General features: G+C 37.7%; 1 protein-coding gene across 2 annotated transcripts in view; it reads right to left on the reverse strand.

Moving 5' to 3' along the window:
* Nucleotides 1–242: 242 nt before the first annotated feature.
* LOC127677742 (solute carrier organic anion transporter family member 1A4-like) overlaps nt 243–27,666 on the reverse strand; it is a 68,957-nt gene continuing 41,533 nt past the window's right edge. For both annotated transcript variants that reach the window (XM_052172758.1, XM_052172759.1), the window contains 7 exons: nt 25,642–25,806; nt 24,158–24,353; nt 22,316–22,481; nt 21,015–21,187; nt 18,059–18,123; nt 16,897–17,014; nt 243–462 (listed from right to left, as the gene is read on the reverse strand). In XM_052172758.1, the coding sequence (XP_052028718.1) occupies nt 243–462; nt 16,897–17,014; nt 18,059–18,123; nt 21,015–21,187; nt 22,316–22,481; nt 24,158–24,353; nt 25,642–25,806 (1,103 nt within the window). The remainder of the gene's footprint in view (nt 463–16,896; nt 17,015–18,058; nt 18,124–21,014; nt 21,188–22,315; nt 22,482–24,157; nt 24,354–25,641; nt 25,807–27,666) is intronic.

Here is a 27,666-nt window from a genome sequence, read left to right on the forward strand (position 1 = left end):
GAAAATGCTGTTTGATAATGAAGTTTAAAGAACTGAATTTTAAAGTTCAATGTGGAGTTTGCCATACAAGTCTTCCCTGGGAAAAGCAGTATACCAACCCTCTGAAAATATTACCTGTAAATATTTTTATGAGTAAAAATAATTTTGAGACCTTTAAAGATAAGCTATAGTACTTCCCATGATTCAAAGGAAGTGAAATGTGCATTCTATTCATAGCCTTGCACAGGGAAGTAGAAAACTCATTATAGCATAGTTTCCAGTTCTCCATCATTCTGGACTTTAGGACTTCTGTGCACATCTGTGCAATCGTCTTCCTTTTCTATGAGCTTCATCTCTGCAAGTTCAGTTTCTGAAGAGTCAGTGTCCTCAGGAAATTGGAATTTTCTTGCAATTCTTACAATGATGAAGGCAAGGATATAGCTTGATCCTCTTAGTGCTGCTGGCAATCCAAAATAAATGCGCCTATTGAAAAGAACTAATCTGTATTAAATCTTAATACATTTAGTGAAAGCTAAGTTTCGGTATTCTCGCAGATTACTTATTCCACTAAAAAATCTGATAATTATTTTTCCATGTTATTTATATGATCTGATTTTCTGAGTTATTAATTCTGTTTGTTAAAAGTTGAAAATTTTTCATCATAAAATTTTAGTGTATTTTCTTCATTTGGGTGATGGCTAGTTTTCATTGTCAACTTGACTGAATTTGGTATCAGTACAGAAATCCATCTTTGGGTGTGTTTGTGAGGACATTTTTAGACAGGTTTAGATGACAATGACAGGTTTTAGACAATGAATTTCCATCTTGAATGTGAACACCATCCTCTGGGCTTCTAGCACTTGGAGCTTCCTGACAGAGCATATACAACTCCTCCCACTCCACCACCATGCCTCTTCTGCCATTATTGTCTGTTCTCTTATATAGTGAGTCTATAAAACCCTGCGTCAGGTTTAGTGAACTATTATGGTTTAATTGCTCAAAGTTTGATCACACAGGCATAAAATATTGCAGTTTCACTTTTCATGTTTTCTTTCTTTTCATCATCTTTATGCTGTGTTAAATCAATAGATTTTATGATATTGAAATCCCTGGGTGTCTAAAATTATTCATATTAGTCACTTTATATATTAATAGATTCATTTTTTTCATTTTTAATTTTCATGTTGAACTTGGCATGTATAGCAACCAACTTAGCTGATAATTTTAAAATTATTTCTAATATGTGTATGTATATATCTAAATGTGAGTATGTGGTCATGACTCCTGGATATCTGAGTTGGACTAAGAGGGTTTAAGATCTGCCTCATATGGGTTATGGGAACTGAACTCATGTCTTCTGCAAGAACAATAAGAGAATAAAGAGTCATTCTTTAGCCCCACATTATTTTCATTTGTTGAACATGTTTAGCTAAAGCACAGAGACTACACAAGCTTCCAGAAATAGATTAGCTAATTTTCCCCTTCACCATTCTTGGAATGTCTTGCATATATTCTCTTCAGTTATAACCTGTATTCAGTTATAAGCATATTTTCTTTGTAAATTGGATAAAATATACATTAAAATTTCTGCACTTAATATGTTTGCATGATATATGTTTTTAAAATATGCCTATTTATGAACAACTATGATAGTATTCCTTCATATTCTCAAAATATTTATATTAAAATTTGGTGTGATGAATAGTGTTGTCAACTTTGTACAATCCAGTGTCCCTGGGAAGGAAGTTCCTGTGAAGTCCTAAGTGGGTAATATTGGCCAGTGAACATGTTCACAGGACAGTATTTTGATCCTTTTAATAGAGATGAGAAGATCCAATCCACAGTGAGCGGCACCATTCTTTAGGTAGAAAATCATGGACTGCCTAAGAATAGAAAAAATGATCATTCTATTTCTATAGTGGGAAAGTATCACTACAGTATATAGATGCTTTAGTAGTTGTTTAAGACACCAGCTATAACAGTTTAGAAATATTTAATATCAGCGGGCCCCAGCGGGAGCCTTCGGGTGCCTGCTTTGGGATCTAAATGGCCAGGGCCACAGCGCTCTGTCTCCAGGAAGTGCGGGAGACCCAGTGTGCACACAGAGGCAGTCTGGGAGCTCACAGCACAGGCTTGCTCCTGCTGCCCAGAGCTTGGGTCCCAGTCCTGAGGCCTCAGACATGAGCCCTCAGCTCAACTCTCTCCGCTTCCGGATCCAGATCAGCCTGGGCTGCAGCACCACATCTCCAGGTCCTGCAAGAGGCTAGAGGGGCTTCCAGGTGGCCAGCAGGGAGAAGTCGGTGTGCTCCAGTGAATCCAGCGGGCCCCAGCGGGAGCCTTCGGGTGCCTGCTTCGGGATCTGAACAGCCTGGGCAGCAGCACCCTGTTTACAGGCAGTGCAGGAGGTAAGCTGTGCACCAGAGGCCAACTGGGAAGGGGCAGCTTGCACTGGTGAGTCCAGCAGTGACAAGACCAACTAACACCAGGGAGAACTAGATGGCAAAAGGCAAACGCAGGAAAGTCACTAACAGAAATCAAGGCAATATGGCAACATCTGAACCCAATTCTCCTCTACCAGCATGTCCTGGATACCCCATCACACCAGTAAAACAATATTTGCATTTAAAATCACTGGTCATGATGCTGGTACAGGAACACATGAAGGACATACTTAAAGAAATTCAGGAGAAAATGGATCAAAAGTTAGAAGCCCTTGCAAGGGAAACACAAAAATCATTGAAAGAAATCCAGGAGAATACAAAAGCCAACAATGAGGAAACGCAAAAAACACTTAAAGAAATACAGGAGAACTTTGGTCAACAGGCTGAGGTCATGAAAGAGGAAACACAAAAATCTCTTAAAGAATTACAGGAAAGCACAAACAAGCAAGTGAAGGAGCTAAGCAAAACCATCCAGGATCTAAAATCAGAAGTAGAAACAACTAAGAAAACTCAAAGGGAGACAACTTTGGAGATAGAAAGCCTTGGGAAGAAATCAGGGGACAGAGATGCAAATATCAACAACAGAATACAAGAGATAGAAGAAAGAATCTCAGATGCTGAAGATTCCATAGAAACCATGGACTAAACAGTTAAAGAAAATGCAAAATGCAAAAAGCTTGTAACCCAAAATATCCAGGAAATCCAGGACACAATGAGAAGACCAAACCTAAGGATTATAGGCATAGATGAGAGTGAAGATTTACAACTTAAAGGGCCAGCAAATATCTTCAATAAAATTATGGAAGGAAACTTCCCTAACCTAAAGAGAGAGATGCCCATGAATATACAAGAAGCCTACAGAACTCCAAACAGACTGGACCAGAACAGAAATACTTCCCGTCACATAATAATCAAAACACCAAATGTTCTAAACAAAGAAAGAATATTAAAGTCAGTAAGAGAAAAAGGCCAAGTAACATATAAAGGAAGACCTATCAGAATCACAGCAGACTTTTCACCTGAGACTATGGCTAGAAGGTCCTGGGCAGATCTCATGCAGACTCTAAGAGAAAACAAATGCCAACCAAAACTACTATATCCAGCAAAACTCTCAATCACCGTAGATGGAGAAACTAAGATATTTCATGACAAAACCAAGTTTACCCAATATCTATCCACAAACCCAGCCAGCCCTACAAAGGATAATAGGAGGAAAACACCAATACAAGGAGGGAAACTTCACCCTGGAAAAAGCAAGATAGTAACCTTTCATCAAATCCAAAAGAAGTTAAACAATCAAATTTAAAAAATAACGTCAAAAATGATAGGAAGTAACAATCACTATTCCTTAATATCTCTTAACATCAATGGACTTAATGCCCCAATAAAAAGACACAGACTAACTGAATGGATACGTAAACAGGACCCTACATTTTGCTGCTTACAGGAAACACACCTAAGGGTCAAAGACAAACACTACCTTAGAGTAAAAGGCTGGAAGACAATTTTACAAGCAAATGGTCTCAGGAAACAAGCTGGAGTAGCCATTTTAATATCAGATAAAATTGACTTTCAACCCAAAGTCATCAAAAGAGACTCTGAGGGACACTTCTTGCTGGTCAATGGAAAAATACAACAAGAAGAACTCTCAATCCTGAACATCTATGCTCCAAATGCAAGGGCACCCTCTCTCGTAAAAGAAACTTTATTAAAACTCAAAGCACACATTGCAGCTAACACAGTAATTGTGGGTGACTTCAACACTGCACTTTCCTCAATGGACCGATCAGGAAAACAGAAACTAAACAGGGACACAATGAAACTAATTGAAGCTTTGGACCAATTAGATTTAACAGATATATATAGAACATTCTATCCTAAAACAAAAGAATATACCTTTTTCTCAGCACCTCATGGCACCTTCTCCAAAATCGATCATATAATTGGTCACAAGACAGGCCTCAACAAATATAAGAAAATCAAACTAATCCCATGCCTCCTATCAGATCACTATGGAGTAAAAGTGGTCTTCAATAGCAACAAAAACAACAGAAAACCCACATACACGTGGAAACTGAACAATATTCTACTCAATGATACCTTGGTCAAGGAAAAAATAAAGAAAGAAAGACTTTTTAGAACACAATGAAAATGAAAACACAACATACCCAAATCTATGGGACACAATGAAAGCAGTGCTAAGAGAAAAACTCATAGCCCTGAGTGCCTCCAAAAAGAAAATGGAGAGAGCATACATTACCAGCTTAATGACACACCTGAAAGCCCTGGAACAAAAAGAAGCTATTTCACCCAGGAGGAGTAGAAGGCAGGAAATCATCAAACTCAGGTCTGAAATCAATCAAGTAGAAACAAAGAGAACCATACAAAAATTCAACAAAACCAGGAGCTGGTACTTTGAGAAAATCAACAAGATAGATAAACCCTTAGCCAGACTGACCAAAGGGCACAGAGAAAGTATCCAAATTAACAAACTTAGAAATGAAAAGGGAGATATAATAACGGAAACTGAGGAAATCCAAAAAATCATCAGATCCTACTACAAGAGCCTGTACTCAACACAACTGGAGAATCTGGAGGAAATGGACAATTTCCTTGACAGATACCAAATACCAAAATTAAATCAAGACCAACTAGACCATCTAAACAGTCCCATAATGCCTAAAGAAATAGAAGGAGTCATAGAAAGTCTTCCAACCAAAAAAAGCACAGGACCAGATGGTTTCAGTGCAGAATTCTATCAGACCTTCAAAATTACGCTGATACCAAAGCCACACAAAGATCCAACAAAGAAAGAGAACTTCAGACCAATTTCCCTTATGAACATCGATGCAAAAATACTCAATAAAATTCTTGCCAACTGAATCCAAGAACACATCAAAACGATCATCCCCGATGATCAAGTAGGCTTTATCCCGGCTTTGCAGGGTTGGTTCAATATATGGAAATCCATCAATGCAATCCACTACATAAACAAACTCAAATAAAAAAACCACATGGTCATTTCATTGGATGCTGAAAAAGCATTTGACAAAATTCAGCATCCTTTCATGATTAAAGTCTTGGAGAGAACAGGAATTCAAGGCCCATACCTAAACAGTAAAAGCAATATACAGCAAACCGTTAGCCAGCATCAAAATAAATGGAGAAAAACTTGAAGCAATCCCACTGAAATCAGGGACCAGACAAGGCTGCCCCCTTTCTCCTTATCTTTTCAATATTGTACTTGAGGTTCTAGCTCAGGCAATTCGACAACATAAGGAGGTCAAAGGGATACAAATTGGAAAGGAAGAAGTCAAACTATCATTATTTGCAGACAACATGATAGTCTACCTAAGTGACCCAAAAAACTCCACTAGAGAGCTCCTACAGCTGATAAACAACTTCAGCAAAGTGGCAGGCTATAAAATCAACTCAAGCAAATCAGTGACCTTCCTATACTCAAAGGATAAACAGGCTGAGAAAGAAATTAGGGAAATGACCCCCTTCACAATAGCCACAAACAGTAGAAAGTATCTTGGGGTGACTCTTATCAAACATGTGAAAGATCTGTATGACAAGAACTTCAAGACTCTGAAGAAGGAAATGGAAGAAGACCTCAAAAAATGGGAAAACCTCCCATGCTCATGGACCGGTAGAATCAATATAGTTAAAATGGCCATTTTGCCAAAAGCAATATACAGATTCAATGCAATACCCATCAAAATCCCAACTCAATTCTTCACAAGTTAGAAAGAGCTATTATCAAATTCATCTGGAACAACAAAAAACCCAGGATAGCTAAAACTATTCTCAGCAACAAAAGAAATTCTGGGGGAATCAGTATCCCTGACCTCAAGCAATACTACAGAGCAATAGTGTTAAAAACTGCATGGTATTGGTACAGTGACAGGCAGGAGGATCAATGGAACAGGACTGAAGATCCAGAAATGAACCCACACACCTATGGCCACTTGATCCTCGACAAAGAGGCTGAAAACATCCAATGGAAAAAAGATAACCTTTTCAACAAATGGTGCTGGTTCAACTGGAGGTCAGCATGCAGAAGAATGCGAATTGATCCATCCTTGTCTCCTTGTACTAAGCTCAAATCCAAATGGATCAAGGACCTCCACATAAAGCCAGACACTCTGAAGCTAATAGAAAAGAAACTGGGGAAGACCCTTGAGGACATCGGTACAGGGAGAAAGTTTCTGAACAGAACACCAATAGCGTATGCTCTAAGAGCAAGAATTGACAAATGGGACCTCATAAAATTACAAAGTTTCTGTAAGGCAAAGGACACCATCAAGAGGACAGATCGGCAACCAACAAATTGGGAAAAGATCTTCACCAATCCTACATCAGATAGAGGGCTAATATCCAATATATATAAAGAACTCAAGAAGTTAGACTCCAGAAAACCAAACAACCCTATTAAAAAATGGGGTACAGAGTTAAACAAAGAATTCTCACCTGAAGAACTTCGGATGGCGGAGAAGCATCTTAAAAAATGCTCAACTTCATTAGTCATTAGGGAAATGCAAATCAAAACAACCCTGAGATTTCACCTTAAACCAGTCAGAATGGCTAAGATTAAAAATTCAGGAGACAGCAGGTGTTGGAGAGGGTGTTGAGAAAGAGGAACACTCCTCCACTGCTGGTGGGGTTGCAAATTGGTACAACCACTCTGGAAATCAGTCTGGGGGTTCCTCTGAAAACTGGGCACCTCACTTCCAGAAGGTCCTGCTATACCACTCCTGGGCATATACCCAGAGGATTCCCCACCATGTAATAAGGATACATGCTCTACTATGTTCATAGCAGCCCTATTTATAATTGCCAGATGCTGGAAAGAACCCAGGTATCCCTCAACAGAAGAGTGGATGCAAAAAATGTGGTATATCTACACAATGGAGTACTATCCAGCCATTACAAACAATGAATTCATGAAATTCTTAGGCAAATGGATGGAGCTGGAGAGCATCATACTAAGTGAGGTGACCCAGACTCAAAAGGTGAATCATGGTATGCACTCACTAATAAGTGGATATTAACCTAGAACACTGGAATACCCAAAACATAATCCAGACATCAAATGAGGTACAAGAAGAAAGGAGGAGTGGCCCCTTGTTCTGGAAAGACTCAGTGAAGCATTATTCGGCAAAACCAGAACAGGGAATTGGGAAGGGGTGGGTAGGAGGACAGGAGAAGAGAATGGGGCTTACGGAACTTCCGGGGAGTGGGGGGCTAGAAAAGGGGAAATCATTTGAAATGTAAATAAATTATATCGAATAAGAAAAAAAAGAAATATTTAATATGATTAATTTTTTCCAGATGGAGAATAAATTAAGAAATATATTAATTTATTCTCCTGACATTGTGATTAAAAAAAACCCTGAAAAAATCTGTTTAAGAAAGAGGGTGATAACTCTCTCATAAATCTGGATAATAGTCAACATTGTGGGGCTGTCCAGCAGCTGGAACTTTATCCATCACAAATAAGTTGACAGTAGTTGAGTCCTTCCACACTGTTTTTATGGGCATGCCAAGCCAGGAATGGGATCTCAGACAGCAGTAGCATACACACTTGGAGAAAGGAAAATAGCTAGCTCTTTCCTCTCACAGGTGCTTTCAGTATAGTGATCATCTAGAAACATAGTATGTATGAACATACCTATAAATAGGCAAAATTCCATCTGGCTGAAGGGGGTTTAGGAGAAAAGAGCACAGTGCAGCCTGTGTCAAACAAAGTTTCTCCTTTTGTTTCCTTGGGCCTGTTGGCCTAGGAAACAAGCAAGGTAACAGCCATAGTCTAGCCCAAGCTGAGTCTGGCATGAAGCCTGGGGATGGGATGGCAGGAAACCCACAGTTCTTTCCCTGTAGTGTTGGTGACTGCTGCCTATGCAGCTCTAAGTCTGGTGGGAAAACATGTAGGTAAGTTCTCTAAGTCAAAGCCGCAGCATGCAACCACACTCAACTGGATACACCCTGATCTCAGGGGGCCGGATGACTGGTCGCCTGGTTTTTGAGGGTAACAGTTCCAGTTATTTCTGTGAGTGGCAAGGTTCTCTACCGTTGTGACCTCTCTGTGGGTTTGTTTCACTAACCTGCTACTGAGCCAAATTGTATTCACAAGGCAGTTAACCACTAAATGCAGTGGGGATTCTCTGAGTTTTCTAGAGAGAAGCAGCTGACAAATGTAGATCACAGAAGATTCTGAACATAGCGTCTGTCTACAACACTCAGCATAACTTTTAAAAACTGCTATTTTTATTTATGCCCGCATTAGATATATGCAGTGTACCTTTGCAAAGTAACAATGGAGTAAACAAATGGAGTTTAACCGGAAAAAAATGGTGTAGAGGAAAAGATGTCTACAAATAGCAAAAAACAGTGTGAAGTGATATGACTAAGAAAGAGTGAAACAAAAGGGCCAGTTCAAAGTAGGATATACTCATGGTATGTATGAAGTGGAAGAAACCAAGAGGTGCAGGTGAATCAAATCACTTTATTATGCTATTTCTCCCCAAATATCTTACAGAGAAAACCAAATTTCTCTCTCCTGTCTTCCCTATTATTTCCTTATTTCCAAACAGCAAATTCCTTTCAAACTTTGCTTCAGATCAGAACACTACCCAATTCCTTCTACGAAGCCACAATTACGCTGACACCAAAGCCACACAAAGATCCAACAAAGAAAGAGAACTTCAGACCAAGTTCCCTTATGAACATCGATGCAAAAATACTCAATAAAATTCTTGCCAACCGAATCCAAGAACACATCAAAACGATCATCCACCATGATCAAGTAGGCTTTATCCCGGGAATGCAGGGTTGGTTCAATATACGGAAATCCATCAATACAATCCACTACATAAACAAACTCAAAGAAAAAAACCACATGGTCATTTCATTGGATGCTGAAAAAGCATTTGACAAAATTCAGCATCCTTTCATGATTAAAGTCTTGGAGAGAACAGGAATTCAAGGCCCATACCTAAACATAGTAAAAGCAATATACAGCAAACCGGAAGCCAGCATCAAACTAAATGGAGAGAAACTTGAAGCAACCCCACTGAAATCAGGGACCAGACAAGGCTGCCCCCTTTCTCCTTATCTTTTCAATATTGTACTTGAGGTACTAGCTCGGGCAATTAGACAACATAAGGAGGTCAAAGGGATACAAATTGGAAAGGAAGAAGTCAAACTATCATTATTTGCAGACGACATGATAGTCTACCTAAGTGACCCAAAAACTCCACTAGAGAGCTCCTACAGCTGATAAACAACTTCAGCAAAGTGGCAGGTTATAAAATCAACTCAAGCAAATCAGTGGCCTTCCTATACTCAAAGGATAAACAGGCTGAGAAAGAAATTAGGGAAATGACCCCCTTCACAATAGCCACAAACAGTAGAAAGTATCTTGAGGTGACTCTTACCAAACATGTGAAAGATCTGTATGACAAGAACTTCAAGACTCTGAAGAAGGAAATGGAAGAAGACCTCAAAAAAATGGGAAAAACTCCCATGCTCATGGATCGGTAGAATCAATATAGTTAAAATGGCCATTTTGCCAAAAGCAATATACAGATTCAATGCAATACCCATCAAAATCCCAACTCAATTCTTCACAGAGTTAGAAAGAGCAATTCTCAAATTCATCTGGAACAACAAAAAACCCAGGATAGCTAAAACTATTCTCAGCAACAAAAGAAATTCTGGGGGAATCAGTATCCCTGACCTCAAGCAATACTACAGAGCAATAGTGTTAAAAACTGCATGGTATTGGTACAGTGACAGGCAGGAGGATCAATGGAACAGGACTGAAGATCCAGAAATGAACCCACACACCTATGGCCACTTGATCCTCGACAAAGAGGCTGAAAACATCCAATGGAAAAAAGATAACCTTTTCAACAAATGGTGCTGGTTCAACTGGAGGTCAGCATGCAGAAGAATGCGAATTGATCCATCCTTGTCTCCTTGTACTAAGCTCAAATCCAAATGGATCAAGGACCTCCACATAAAGCCAGACACTCTGAAGCTAATAGAAAAGAAACTGGGGAAGACCCTTGAGGACATCGGTACAGGGAGAAAGTTTCTGAACAGAACACCAATAGCGTATGCTCTAAGAGCAAGAATTGACAAATGGGACCTCATAAAATTACAAAGTTTCTGTAAGGCAAAGGACACCATCAAGAGGACAGATCGGCAACCAACAAATTGGGAAAAGATCTTCACCAATCCTACATCAGATAGAGGGCTAATATCCAATATATATAAAGAACTCAAGAAGTTAGACTCCAGAAAACCAAACAACCCTATTAAAAAATGGGGTACAGAGTTAAACAAAGAATTCTCACCTGAAGAACTTCGGATGGCGGAGAAGCATCTTAAAAAATGCTCAACTTCATTAGTCATTAGGGAAATGCAAATCAAAACAACCCTGAGATTTCACCTTAAACCAGTCAGAATGGCTAAGATTAAAAATTCAGGAGACAGCAGGTGTTGGAGAGGGTGTTGAGAAAGAGGAACACTCCTCCACTGCTGGTGGGGTTGCAAATTGGTACAACCACTCTGGAAATCAGTCTGGGGGTTCCTCTGAAAACTGGGCACCTCACTTCCAGAAGGTCCTGCTATACCACTCCTGGGCATATACCCAGAGGATTCCCCACCATGTAATAAGGATACATGCTCTACTATGTTCATAGCAGCCCTATTTATAATTGCCAGATGCTGGAAAGAACCCAGGTATCCCTCAACAGAAGAGTGGATGCAAAAAATGTGGTATATCTACACAATGGAGTACTATCCAGCCATTACAAACAATGAATTCATGAAATTCTTAGGCAAATGGATGGAGCTGGAGAGCATCATACTAAGTGAGGTGACCCAGACTCAAAAGGTGAATCATGGTATGCACTCACTAATAAGTGGATATTAACCTAGAACACTGGAATACCCAAAACATAATCCAGACATCAAATGAGGTACAAGAAGAAAGGAGGAGTGGCCCCTTGTTCTGGAAAGACTCAGTGAAGCATTATTCGGCAAAACCAGAACAGGGAATTGGGAAGGGGTGGGTAGGAGGACAGGAGAAGAGAATGGGGCTTACGGAACTTCCGGGGAGTGGGGGGCTAGAAAAGGGGAAATCATTTGAAATGTAAATAAATTATATCGAATAAGAAAAAAAAGAAATATTTAATATGATTAATTTTTTCCAGATGGAGAATAAATTAAGAAATATATTAATTTATTCTCCTGACATTGTGATTAAAAAAAACCCTGAAAAAATCTGTTTAAGAAAGAGGGTGATAACTCTCTCATAAATCTGGATAATAGTCAACATTGTGGGGCTGTCCAGCAGCTGGAACTTTATCCATCACAAATAAGTTGACAGTAGTTGAGTCCTTCCACACTGTTTTTATGGGCATGCCAAGCCAGGAATGGGATCTCAGACAGCAGTAGCATACACACTTGGAGAAAGGAAAATAGCTAGCTCTTTCCTCTCACAGGTGCTTTCAGTATAGTGATCATCTAGAAACATAGTATGTATGAACATACCTATAAATAGGCAAAATTCCATCTGGCTGAAGGGGGTTTAGGAGAAAAGAGCACAGTGCAGCCTGTGTCAAACAAAGTTTCTCCTTTTGTTTCCTTGGGCCTGTTGGCCTAGGAAACAAGCAAGGTAACAGCCATAGTCTAGCCCAAGCTGAGTCTGGCATGAAGCCTGGGGATGGGATGGCAGGAAACCCACAGTTCTTTCCCTGTAGTGTTGGTGACTGCTGCCTATGCAGCTCTAAGTCTGGTGGGAAAACATGTAGGTAAGTTCTCTAAGTCAAAGCCGCAGCATGCAACCACACTCAACTGGATACACCCTGATCTCAGGGGGCCGGATGACTGGTCGCCTGGTTTTTGAGGGTAACAGTTCCAGTTATTTCTGTGAGTGGCAAGGTTCTCTACCGTTGTGACCTCTCTGTGGGTTTGTTTCACTAACCTGCTACTGAGCCAAATTGTATTCACAAGGCAGTTAACCACTAAATGCAGTGGGGATTCTCTGAGTTTTCTAGAGAGAAGCAGCTGACAAATGTAGATCACAGAAGATTCTGAACATAGCGTCTGTCTACAACACTCAGCATAACTTTTAAAAACTGCTATTTTTATTTATGCCCGCATTAGATATATGCAGTGTACCTTTGCAAAGTAACAATGGAGTAAACAAATGGAGTTTAACCGGAAAAAAATGGTGTAGAGGAAAAGATGTCTACAAATAGCAAAAAACAGTGTGAAGTGATATGACTAAGAAAGAGTGAAACAAAAGGGCCAGTTCAAAGTAGGATATACTCATGGTATGTATGAAGTGGAAGAAACCAAGAGGTGCAGGTGAATCAAATCACTTTATTATGCTATTTCTCCCCAAATATCTTACAGAGAAAACCAAATTTCTCTCTCCTGTCTTCCCTATTATTTCCTTATTTCCAAACAGCAAATTCCTTTCAAACTTTGCTTCAGATCAGAACACTACCCAATTCCTTCTACGAAGCCACAATTACGCTGACACCAAAGCCACACAAAGATCCAACAAAGAAAGAGAACTTCAGACCAAGTTCCCTTATGAACATCGATGCAAAAATACTCAATAAAATTCTTGCCAACCGAATCCAAGAACACATCAAAACGATCATCCACCATGATCAAGTAGGCTTTATCCCGGGAATGCAGGGTTGGTTCAATATACGGAAATCCATCAATACAATCCACTACATAAACAAACTCAAAGAAAAAAACCACATGGTCATTTCATTGGATGCTGAAAAAGCATTTGACAAAATTCAGCATCCTTTCATGATTAAAGTCTTGGAGAGAACAGGAATTCAAGGCCCATACCTAAACATAGTAAAAGCAATATACAGCAAACCGGAAGCCAGCATCAAACTAAATGGAGAGAAACTTGAAGCAACCCCACTGAAATCAGGGACCAGACAAGGCTGCCCCCTTTCTCCTTATCTTTTCAATATTGTACTTGAGGTACTAGCTCGGGCAATTAGACAACATAAGGAGGTCAAAGGGATACAAATTGGAAAGGAAGAAGTCAAACTATCATTATTTGCAGACGACATGATAGTCTACCTAAGTGACCCAAAAACTCCACTAGAGAGCTCCTACAGCTGATAAACAACTTCAGCAAAGTGGCAGGTTATAAAATCAACTCAAGCAAATCAGTGGCCTTCCTATACTCAAAGGATAAACAGGCTGAGAAAGAAATTAGGGAAATGACCCCCTTCACAATAGCCACAAACAGTAGAAAGTATCTTGAGGTGACTCTTACCAAACATGTGAAAGATCTGTATGACAAGAACTTCAAGACTCTGAAGAAGGAAATGGAAGAAGACCTCAAAAAAATGGGAAAAACTCCCATGCTCATGGATCGGTAGAATCAATATAGTTAAAATGGCCATTTTGCCAAAAGCAATATACAGATTCAATGCAATACCCATCAAAATCCCAACTCAATTCTTCACAGAGTTAGAAAGAGCAATTCTCAAATTCATCTGGAACAACAAAAAACCCAGGATAGCTAAAACTATTCTCAGCAACAAAAGAAATTCTGGGGGAATCAGTATCCCTGACCTCAAGCAATACTACAGAGCAATAGTGTTAAAAACTGCATGGTATTGGTACAGTGACAGGCAGGAGGATCAATGGAACAGGACTGAAGATCCAGAAATGAACCCACACACCTATGGCCACTTGATCCTCGACAAAGAGGCTGAAAACATCCAATGGAAAAAAGATAGCCTTTTCAACAAATGGTGCTGGTTCAACTGGAGGTCAGCATGCAGAAGAATGCGAATTGATCCATCCTTGTCTCCTTGTACTAAGCTCAAATCCAAATGGATCAAGGACCTCCACATAAAGCCAGACACTCTAGAGCTAATAGAAAAGAAACTGGGGAAGACCCTTGAGGACATCGGTACAGGGAGAAAGTTTCTGAACAGAACACCAATAGCGTATGCTCTAAGAGCAAGAATTGACAAATGGGACCTCATAAGGTTACAGAGTTTCTGTAAGGCAAAGGACACCATCAAGAGGACAGATCGGCAGCCAACAAATTGGGAAAAGATCTTCACCAATCCTACATCAGATAGAGGGCTAATATCCAATATATATAAAGAACTCAAGAAGTTAGACTCCAGAAAACTGAACAACCCTATTAAAAATGGGGTACAGAGTTAAACAAAGAATTCTCACCTGAAGAACTTCGGATGGCGGAGAAGCATCTTAAAAAATGCTCAACTTCATTAGTCATTAGGGAAATGCAAATCAAAACAACCCTAAGATTTCATCTTACACCAGTCAGAATGGCTAAGATTAAAAATTCAGGAGACAGCAGGTGTTGGAGAGGGTGTGGAAAAAGAGGAACACTCCCCACTGCTGGTGGGGTTGCAAATTGGTACAACCACTCTGGAAATCAGTCTGGCGGTTCCTCCGAAAACTGGGCACCTCACTTCCAGAAGATCCTGCTATACCACTCCTGGGCATATATCCAGAGGATTCACCACCATGTAATAAGGATACATGCTCCACTATGTTCATAGCAGCCCTATTTATAATTACCAGATGCTGGTAAGAACCCAGGTATCCCTCAACAGAAGAGTGGATGCAAAAAATGTGGTATATCTACACAATGGAGTACTATTCAGCCTTTAGAAACAATGAATTCATGAATTTCTTAGGCAAATGGATGGAGCTAGAGAACATCATACTAAGTGAGGTAACCCAGACTCAAAAGGTGAATCATGGTATGCACTCACTAATAAGTGGTTATTAACCTAGAAAACTGGAATACCCAAAACATAATCCACACATCAAATGAGATATAAGAAGAAAGGAGGAGTGGCCCCTGGTTCTGGAAAGACTCAGTGAAACAGTATTCGGCAAAACCAGAACAGGGAAGTGGGAAGGGGTGGGAGGGAGGACAGGGGAAGAGAAGGGGGCTTACGGGACTTTCGGGGAGTGGGGGGGCTAGAAAAGGGGAAATCATTTGAAATGTAAATAAATTATATCGAATAAAAAAATTTAAAAAAAAAGAAGTAAAAGGTGGTCTAGATAAACCTGATATGTACTTTGTACTCTCTCTGAGATTTTGTATTGTTTATACCTTTTCCCAAACTTAAAATTGTTTTACTCTTTTCAGTTCATTCTTATTTAAAATTAAATTAAAAAATTTCAGAATGCTCTAAAAATTGTCTTGGACTAGGCATGTATCACCTCGTTTCCCAAAATATTTTTAAGGGATGTTATTATGGTCTTGAAATATTTGTCATGTAAGAAAGATGGCTCAGTATTTAAAAGGACTGGCTGGTCCTAGAGGCGCCTAGTTCCAGTAATAGTACCCATGTGGTGGCTTATAAAAAGGAGACATTTTAGGAGACATAATTTTGAGTTCATAATTGGGTCAGAAGGTGTAGCTCACTGGAAAATATTTGCATCAAGAACCCAGGGTTCAGTTCCCCATGCCAGATAAACAACCAAAGCAATTAATAGTACAAAAAGCAACTTAAAACCAGAAATTAAGTCATTAAAAATGTTTGCATTGAGTAAGTTACATAATGTAAGTTTTAAGTCAATAGCTTGAGATAACAATCAGTAAGATTAGGATGCTGTAGTGATTTTCTAAAAGATCATTTTATTTTATGTGTATTGGTGTTTTTCCTGGATATCTGTCTATGCATCATTTGTGTGCAGTGCCCTTGGCACTGGATTTACATAAGGCAATCAGCCTAACTTTTTTAGGTTGAGAGGGCACTACAAATATTTGAGGATTCTCATCTAGCATAGCTGCAAGCATAAGAGTTGTGCAAACTTTCCAGGAGCTCCATGACCAGAATATATGCTACCTGAATATGTCATCTGGACTACTGTAGGAGGAAATGCTACCTCTGTCATCTGGACTACTGTAGGAGGAAAGAGCCCTACCTGTCTAACCATTAATATGGGATAGACGGATCTACGAGATTTTTGTTCCCACTTAGAGCACCATTGTCCCATGTCTCTGTCTGTATCTTGCTTACTTGTTTTTTTTTTTAATCTCTGGTGGTCTGCCATGGTAGTTAACCTCAAGATATAGCTATCCCCAACCTCTCTTGGGCCTCTGCAGACACCCAGCATTCACTCATGCATATATTATATAATATATACATACATATGTATATGTATATATGTGTGTATATATACATATGTGTATATATATATATATATATATATATATATATATATATATAGAGAGAGAGAGAGAGAGAGAGAGAGACCCTTTGAAATAATGGAAAATAACATATAAAATAAATAATGAAGTTATTTCATCCATACACTTTCTGAAAATGAAGGCAAATATAATGTTATCACTCAAGAGCATGCTAGATAGGAACAGAGACATTTTATGCACTATAAAATTAGGTTTCAAAGTTATCTTTACCTGAAACTATTTATATCATATATCCTGCATGAGGCTTTCTCACCACATTTCTGAGTTCCCCAAAATAAGCAGGTACTATCTAACAAAGCACCAATGTAAATAGTTGCTGGAATGCCAGCTGCAATGAAGAAAAAAAGAAAAACAGCTCATTGACTGGAAGAAATAAAAGAGAGATGTGTATATATTTATTTGAAAGTACTTCAATTTCACTATTAAAAAATCAATATACCAAACAGTTCATCAAATGCTCTAAATTTACTTTTAGGAATTATAAGTTGATGTAAATTTTCTAGATCAAAACAAATGCAAACTATTTACAAGATGTGAAGTAAATATTCACTGCTACATCATAATCATGAATCTCACAAATTTTCTGAAATATCTTGTGATGCTGTTCTATCAGTCTAACACAACCATTCTCTTCTCATTTTATTTTTAAATCTACAAAAAATAAAAGGTGTAATTAATTAAGGTAAGTTATTTAAGAATAAATGAAACCTTTTTTCTCATCTTTATAGTAACTTCATTCTCAGTCTAATTACATGGAGTCAGTTCCAACAGAAGGGCTTGTAAACTGAAATTCAGGTAAGTCGGCAGAATACATCTATGTTACTGATGCTACAAGATCATGGGACATTCTCATTTGGACAGTTGTAATATAACAGACACAGAGACAAATTACCTTTATCTCTCTTATTTATCATTCATTGCCTATCTGTGTGGCTTTATAGTCCATGTGACTATCATAGGAAGTAGTTTGGGTTGTATTGTCTTAAATGGTCCCTAATGTCTATCCACACAAACACTAAGAATTCCAACAGATAGCATCTGAGCCTACAGCACAGAATTCCCTGTTTGCTGTAACCAACCTGTTGTCAACACAGATATATTTGACATGAATCTTGCTCATGCATTCCTTTATTCTCTAACTACAAACCTTGCCAACTATCACTGTGTTGGAACAGGACATTTGGATGACCCAAATCTGTGATCCTATGTCCTGTTGATTCATGTTTGATTTAAGAATGACCCATCTCATCCTATTAACATGAGAGGTGTATTTGGGTTGACAATATATTTGCTATTTTTTTTATTCAGAGAAAATCAATTGGTTTACTAAATATTTAATATTGGTCTGGTGTGTTTGGAAAATTCTTCATACCAAATGTTCTTGTGCAAAATGTATGTAATCCAACTCCAAGTGACTTCTCTTCAGACTTGATACACCTGAAAAATACTTGCATACATATATACATATACAATATATACACACTTACATAAAAGTACATCATGTAAATACATGTCTGCCTTAGCATCCTCCCAATGGCAGTGGTAGTTCATGATTCTAATGTGCAAGCTTTTGATACAGCTCTACTTCTTATAAGCCCACACAGCAGAAGGAGAATAAAGACGTCTTAAAGCTGTCCTCTGATCTCTATACACCTAAATCAAGGCTGAGCCCTTTAACAGTTAGTCTTTGCCTGCTAACCTAGATGAATAGTTTTCTGGTTGCTATAGGAATCAGCATGCCACACCCACTACCAAGAACCCAAACCTGTGAAACTACTAACCAAATAAATATTTGGGTTTTTTTTTTAGGTTGTTTGCCAGGCATTTTATCATATTGACCAAAAAATAACCATGTTATATAAAAAAAAAAATCAAAGTATTGTGAAAGTGGTCTCACAGACATAGAATTCATCATGTAAGCTACGACATTAAAAGTTAACAACTGTAGACATTTGTCTCTCCTGTACTACCTACAGAAATAGAGGTGATGAGTTTGATAATTACATACAAAATGGGCCCTATAAAGCATCCAGGATTAAAACCAAAAATATTCTTATAAATTAGAAATATGGAAGTCCTATTAAAATGTGGTCTTTTCCTACCAATACATCTTTAGGAAAGAAATGTATAATACATTCAACTATTGCAATTTCATTTTGGCAGCAATTCCATGAAAGATTTCAATAAAATATAAAGGACTAGAAGAGTAGTGATAGCATGCAAATAGTAGCATTATATCATCTAACATTGATATTACAATCATTAAATTCAGAACAAATGAGGAAAGAAATTAAACAATAGAAAGGGCCTTACCATTCTTACATCAAGAAATCACATGTTAGGGCCTACAAGATGACACAGTGTGTAAAGTCACTTGCTACTAAGCTTAACAAGCTGAATTCAATAACCAGAATACACATCATGGAAAGAAACCAACTCTTGCAAACTGTTTTCTCATTTCAACATGCATGCCTTGATATGCAAAACACACACACACACACACACACACACACACACACACACACACACACACGCACACACACATACAAACACCAGAAACACATATGCTAATCCCACACATTCACTTATATATAAAGTATTTTAAACAATCATAATTTAAGTATCAATTATCCACATTTTTTATACCCAGTGGAAACTTCAGAAAGATAATTGTGAACTTGTAAGGGATGGAAATGCCAACAGGCATCCAGTAGGTATAAGAACATCTCTCCAGCATGTTTGGAGATCGTAACAGCGAAGTTCTGTTGCTCATGTGCCCTCAGCTATGATCCTCCTCATCTAGGAGGAAAAAAATCATCCTTATCAACTGAGCATGCAGCTTTGCAACTGAGGCACATCAAAGAGTGAGGGAGAAGGGAGATACCACTTAGCTTCATCAGCTGAATCTGCCTGGCAGGTGATGGGGTGACACATGTGACAGCCAAATGTCCCTTGCATGTAACAGTAAGTTTTACATGTTAATAGCAGTATTGGGTACCTTTATCTGACCATCAACATACAAACTAAAACAAGGCATATACCACATCTCCATTTGTAGGAATTAACAAGATTTTCAGCTGGGAAATGAATATATAAGGACATATATTTAGCCTATTTTAGTGAGTTGTATGTTGGATAGAAACAGGGAAATGAAAGTAAGATGGAAAAGGAAGGAAGAGGAGTAGGGGAATGATGGGATAGGAGAGGAAAAAAGAGAGAAGAACAGAAGTGAGGATGAAAGGAGAGAAGTATAGGAGAAGAAAAGGGAAAAGGGATTTCGAAAAGGAGGAGAGAAGGGGTTTGAAATGGAAGGGAAGGGAGAAGTGTGAAGATTAGTCCAGTCTATATGGATAAAATTCTACAAATTACACATCATGGTTAACTCAACTTTGCTTACAAATTCTATAGAGACAGGAAAGTTAGGGATGAACTATTTCACATTGTTAGTGGGTGTCAAGTTTCCTAAACTAGAAAGAACAACTACTAAAAATAAAACAAACAAAACAAAAACAACTTTGAAGCTCATCTCTGCTGCAACTTCCTTACTTTATGTTAGAAGGTTGAATATTGTTCAGAACATTCATTTACTTCCTTGGTAAAAAATACTTATTATTTATTCTCAGTTAGCTGAGTCATAGGAATTAAGCACTAAGCAACTACTCTCAAATTCCGAAACAAGACATCCATTCATTTATCCTTTATAAAGAGCGAAAATGGGAAAGGACAGGAAGGAAATTCCAGAAATCTTCAGATTATTGGTAAATTTAGCAGTGTTTAGTAAAGCAGTACTTAGAGTCTTGATTAAGTTATGTTAGAGCATTGAGGTCCTCAAAACCATGATTCCAAGTGCCTTTATTGGGAAAAAGATTTAATAGTGACCAAAAATATGTTTAATTGACATCTGTGGGGTTAGTGTAGAAAGGAAGTCTTGACTTGACTTCAATCCCCAGACCACAGGAACATATATGAAATATTAAAAAATAATAGCCCAGTTCAGTGGCAGGCATCTGCAATCCCATCATTCCCACTGGGAAATAGGAGGATCAATCAGAATTTCTTGGGACCTTGGGTACCAGGAAGACTGGAATACACTGGTAGCACAGCACCAGAAATAGAGACCCTGTCTGAAAAACAATATGAGAAGATTCCCCAGCATTGTGTTGCGACCTACCTATGTTCTTGGAGGATCACAGGAGCCTAAACCATGCACATCCCCACAACAGACAGAGACACAGTCATGTGCATGCACACGTGCCTGCACATACAAGTGTGGACACACAGTATCAAGAAGGACAGATCCAAATTTAAATGAAGAAGTTACTTATTACCTCAAAAGAACCATGTACCCAGGTATGGATGATACTGAGAAGATAAAACTGTCAATTGCTAATAATATTATAAAGTACTTCAGCATGTTATCACAGTTGGGGCCTTTGTTACACAGCCCAAGGACTGCAGATGAGTTTCCTGATGATTGAATGCACCTGCAATTCTGAAACACCTGTCAAAAAACAAAACAAAACAAAAAAACCCAATGTCCTATATAAGGAAGAAAAATTACATTAAGCCTTTATTATTTTCTACAAAGCCAATTGGATCAAAATCGAGTGTGTTGAAGTGAGGAAGATCATTCATCAAGTCTGAATATGGACCAGAGTTTCGGGCACAAACACCGTTAAATAAAAAACACTGAATAATTAAAATAGCAGATCCTATTCCCATTTATTTTCATCATTCTTTTGCTATCTTAGAATTCTATCATTACATATAAATGCATGGATTTAAATAATTGGTATTTTCTTAATACATAGTGTAAATTTGGAATATTTCAATTATCCTGAATGAACGCTGTATTCTATTTGTTTATTTGTTTGATATTTCTGGTGTGTGTGTGTATGTATGTGCATGTGTGTGAATGTGTGTGTCTATATGTGGACATGTGTATGCCTTCACATGCTTATAGAAGTCAAACATTAAGCTAGCTCCCTTTTTCTAGCATATGGATCACAGGATTAAGTTGGTGGTGAGGCTTGTTGAAATGGCTTTAATCACTGAGCCAACTATCTAGCCTGCACATGATTTTTAAAATAAATATATAAATATAGTTTTGTTTTGTTTTAACCTGATACTAAGCACTAAAACTACATGTGTCTGAGAATGTTGGTGGAATAATTAGGTGCTTACTAATAAATACAGTAGCGTACCCAAAGAAGGAAATTTATTTAAACAATAAAAACAGAAGAAGGTGTCAGATGGCCTGGAACTGAAGTTGTGAGCTGCACTTTATATGTTCAGGAAAGTAAACATGCCCTCCAAAACATCAGCAAGTGCTCTTTATAGCTGAGTTATCTTCCCAACCTGTCTAGAGCAGTTTAACTCAGATAACTTGAATAATAATTTCAACTATTTGAAATTATGAAATAATATTAAGACTCTGTCATGGTTTTACATAGCATCATGGAATTTTAAGGTCAAATATTTGTATACAGAATAAATTTAATTGTTCACAAAGAATATTAATCTATTTTAAGTAAGGACTACTTTTTTTTTTTAGCAGATGTAGGCTTAGGTCTTAGTACATGTTATTGCAATACATACACATCAGCCCAAACAAGGAAGGGATTATTACCATGTTAATACCAGTTCCAACAGACTTCTCACAGCCTGCAAGACAGGCTGACATGTAAGCTATGGCATTGTCTCCACACACTGGATCCCATGTTTTTGTCAAGCAGCTACACCTTGTGTTGCAGTCAGCAAGGACCTCATTCTCCACATATAAAGGGTGCTGGAGGCTGAAATGATTTAAAATGATTTTACAGGTACTAAAAATCATACTCAAGCACTTTATTTTCATCTCTTCATTTCAGAATGTGCATGTACATGAACATTCAGGGGGATTGGGAGGGGGAAAGAGGGAGACAGAGAGATAGAGAGAGATACAGAGAAACAGAGTCAGAGGAACAGAGAGACAGAGAGAAACAGAGTTCATCTTCTCCCACAGAACAGAAGCAGAAATCATCCACATATCAACATGTGGTCTCTATACTATGTTTTTGACACACAAGTTATCTGCTCCAGTGATCCCATGACTGCCTTTTATATTTACTTCAAAATGAAACATAAACTGTCTACTCTATTGGAATACACAGTTCTGTCAGAACTAAATTGAAGAGAGCTAATCTCTCATTGATTTACAAGGTAGAAAATAATGAAAGAGGGCTTACTTGAACAAAAACTACAATTTCTATTTATAGGATAGATTCTGTGTTTAGCTCCCAAAACAGAGTGTTTGACTAATTGCACATGCTCATCTGAAAGTACTCATCAATGAAAATTAAATTGAAACAGAAAAAGGTGTGGGTGTCTAGAGGCTACAATCAAATCCTGGTTCTCAAACACTATGTGTGTGTGTCAGCATGACTGGAGTATCTGTATATTCATGATTTATATTTGAAATTATTCAAATCTTGAAATTCTTAAGAATTTTGAAAATAATTTTACTCCTTTTAATTCAATTTAGTTTTGATTTCTTTTTCAGTCTCTTTTTGTGTCTCTGTTTCTGTTTCTCTCTCTGTCTCTTATCTGTGTCTTTTAGTCATATGTGTGTGTGGGGGGGTACATTGTGCAACACTGAATGTGAATGTCAGAAGATAATCTTCCACCTTGTTGGAGACAGTGTCCCCTGTTGTTCACTGCAGCAAATATCAGATTAGTAGGCACATGAACATTCAGGTTTCATGTCTGTGCCACTCAGCTCACTGTAGGAGCAGTGGTATTGCAGATACTCTACCATGTCAAGCTGTACATAGATTATAGGGCTCGTAACCCCACTTCTGCATGCTCAGAAAATCCTTTTGTACTGAGTAATCTCCCTAAACTTTTGAAAGGAACCTATAAGTCTATGTTCTATTTCTTTTTACCTTATTGGTTGATTATATAAATGTCATAAAATAAGATTTAAATTTCCCATGCTAATACACATTATGACCACACATTCCTTGAAACTAAAAATCTAGACCCACTGGGCAATGAGATATAACTACTCTAGTGCCATATAAAAATACATAGAGTAATAGACTTACCATATATTTAGATTTAATTATGATAAATTTGAGCCCATTGTAGAAAGTCAGGAAGGTTCTTTGACTTGAGTAGTCAACTTTTAATGCTTTAGGCTACCATGCATTAGGTTATTTTTCTTCATTACACTTTAAAGCAGAGTAGGATATCACCATGACAACCAACATATGCCTATTGAATTGTTAACTTCCTTACGGGTAGTCCTCAGATATCTTTAACAACCTTACAATGTCTGGGAGATGCTATAGACTTAATGGGTGGAAGAAAAATACAAGATAACCATTGATTACTGCTATTAAGTCATAACAAAATGGTATGGTTTTTTCCATGAAGAAAATTTACTAGCAATTGTAAAAAATATTACAATCTCGATTAGGAAACAACATACCCTTCATAAGAAGTAGTTAAACCAGCAACTGGGAAATTATCACAGGTCATCATATATTTAAACAAAGACAGAAGATACTCAGACAGCGATAGCCAGAATGCCATGCATACAGCTTTTTTGACAGTAATCTTGAACTTCTTCATAATCAAACCACCAATTATATTTCCAAGACATATTGGAGGTAACATAAAAAGACCTAAAATTGCAAGTAATATAGTATCAATAAAAGAGAGCAGATAAAAACATACTATGAGTTTATTTAATACATCTTATTAAGAACTTATTTTGCTCTAATATACAATGAGCCTAACCCTATTCACTCACATATTACATAAAAAGAGGTTTTCAAATGTCTATAAATTTATTTTTTAAAAAAAAACCAAAAACTAGTACTGTTAATCATTTGCTGAAGGTTATAAACATCGTATAATTCACACACACACACATACACACACACAAACACCTACTCATACACTTTCACTTGTTCACACATACATATATTTATGATACAAAGTGTTTCATGTATTTCTTTTAACTTTGTATATTGGGAAATTGAATCAGTTCTGGTTGATTTAGCAGGTTGCTCCTGAGTCCCTGCTTAATAAATGTATAACATATTTTGCATTGTAGGTATTATCCAACAACCTTACTCCCTGACTCTCTTTCCTACACAAAATCAAAGAAGGTGGAGGAGGAGAGATAAAAAAATGAAGACTTAAGAGAAAATTCTTCATAGGGTGGATTCATACAAAACCAGAATCAGGCTTGTAATAATTTAAACATCCTTTGCAGCTCCACACCATTATATTATTTTTATACATCTGACTGGGATTTGAACTTTCCAAGAATTCTAGATAATGCAAATGGTGGCAGTCTGCAATCCTTAGTTTTCAAGAGCAAAGTAGGAAACCTGGGTTTTGTGTACTAACAAGAAAAGCAGAGTGTGGCTGCATCAACAGGGGAGAACAAGAATTGAAATCAAGGAGTGAAGAGCTGGGAGGAAGACAAAGAATCCCAGTGATTGAACATGTATTCCTCTTTACCTAACTCTTTATCTTGTTCTTGTTCATTCTATTATCATGTCTGTGGTGGTTTGACTATGCTTGTCCCATATGAATTGGAACTATTATGCGACATCGTCTTGTTTGATTAGCAGTGGCCTTGCTGGGAGAACTGCATCGCTGTGTATGTGGGCTTTGAAATGCTGCCCAGTGTGGAAGAGTCAGTGCCTCTTGGTCATAGCTCGATCCAGACACAGAGCTCTCAGCTCCTCCTCTAGCACCATGTTTGCTTGGATGCTTCCATGCTTCCTGCCATGATGATAATGGACTGAGACTCTGAAGGTGTAACCCAGCTCTTTAAATATTTGGCTTTAATAAGAGTTGCTTGGGTTATGTTGTCTATTACTTTCCAACAGTAGAACCCTAGCTAAGACAATGTCCCTGGGGCAAGAGTACTAATAAAGGAATAATGAAACTACATACCCACGAGAAAAATGGCATCTGCAGATGCTCTTCCATAATGTTGTTCCAGGTATTTAGGCAGGAAGATAAATAAACCAAGAAATGCACTGAACTGGGGCATACTTAGAAGGAGAAATAGCATATAAATTGGATTGCAGAAGAGGCTCTTCATTAATGGAAGGAAATCTGAAACAAGAGCAGGTAGAGATCACCAAGTAAACTTGGCCTTGCTTTTTTTTTTTTTTTTTTTTTTTGTCTAGAGTTCTCCTAAAATCTCTCAGATGCTGTGCTGTGACAAAATGAATTTGGTAAATCTTTACCCCTTTGGGGCTAAAGTCCTATATAATTGTTTTCAGTAAGCTTTGTAAATGACATATACTGCCTATGTAAGACCCAAACCACAATTTTGCCATAAAAATTAAGAAGGTAAGATTATGTTTGTGGCTGAACTCTTTCACTTAGTTTTCTGTCCTTTCCTTCTATTCCCTGTATTCCCTAGAGACTGACTAGTTTATCCTTTAGAATATGTAAGGGATTCACTTCCATGAAGTTTGAATTCATATGCTGATACTACCACTCCTTTATGACCGAGTATATAAGATATAGCTAAGGAAATATGATGCAGCCCTAACAACCTTATCATCTCATAAGCCCTTCACAGCAGCAAATGCATTTGAAAAATTCTCAGTACCTTACAAAACCTTCTGCAACAGTAATCATGTACTTAGTCACAAAGCAAGTCTCAACAGATACAAGAAGACTGAAATAACTCCCTGTCTATTACCAAATCACCATGATTTGAAGTTGGACCCAAACAAGAACAGCAAAAATACAAAGCCTAAAAACTCATGGACTCTGAGTAACTCTCTGCTGAATGATCATGGGGTCAAAGAATAAATAAGTTTACCAATTAAAGACTTTCTATAATCCAGTGAAAACTAAGGCACAGCATGCTTAAACTGTGGAACACAATGAAAGCAGGGCTATGAGGAAAGTTCATACCACTAAGTACCTTCATAAAGAAATTGGAGAGATCTCACACTAGAAACTTAACAGTCCACCTGACGCTCTAGCACAAAAAGAAGCAAACTTCTTCATAGTTTCCACTTGTCAAATTAAATTAAGTTTAGGTAAATAATCTAAATAGTCCTCTAACCCATATAGAAATAAATGAAGTCATCAAAAATCTAACAACAAACAAACAAACAAACAAACAGCAATAACAACCTCTACCAGACTTTCAAAGTATTGCTAATACCAGTACTCCTCATACTATTTCACAAACTAGAAATAAAGAGAACTTCAGACCAATTTTCCTTATGAACATTGATGAAACTCTCTTTTTTTAAGTCTTTGAATGGTTTAGGTATCACAGTGACTATGGTCTCATGGAATGCATTTGGCAATGGTCTTTCTGTTTCTATTTTGTGAAATAGTTTGAGGAGAATTGGTATTAGATACTGTTCAAAAGTATGGTAGAGAATACAGCCAAACTGAATCCAAGAACACAAGAAAAATATCTTCCACTATGATCAAGTAGGCTCATCCCAGGGATGCAAGGGTGGTCCAATATCCATCAACATACTCTACCAAATAAACAAACTGAAAGAAAGAAACATCATCATCTCATTAAATGCTGAAAAAGCCTTCACAATATACAACACACATTCATGATAAATGTCTAAGAGAGATCAGGGATACAAAGTACATACCTAAACAAAATATATATTGAGTTAATAACTAATATATTCAATGGAGAGAAAGTCAAAGTAATTCCACTAAAATCAGGGACAAGGCAAGTCTGTCCACTCTCTCCATATATATTCAATGTAGTTGTAGCCAAAGCAATAAGAAAACAAATAGAGATAGTGGCGATTCAGATTGGAGAATAAGAAGTTAAGACATCACTATTTGTAGACGATATGATAGCGTAAAAAGGACACCACTTTATACTTAGCTTGCATTTCTGCTTATTTGTGTGTGTGTGTGTGTGTGTGTGTGTGTGTGTGTGTGTGTGTGTGTTTGTTCTATTTGGACTAATATTTT

Source organism: Apodemus sylvaticus, chromosome 2 (genome assembly GCF_947179515.1).
Source record: "Apodemus sylvaticus chromosome 2, mApoSyl1.1, whole genome shotgun sequence".
NCBI classification, from domain to species: domain Eukaryota; kingdom Metazoa; phylum Chordata; class Mammalia; order Rodentia; family Muridae; genus Apodemus; species Apodemus sylvaticus.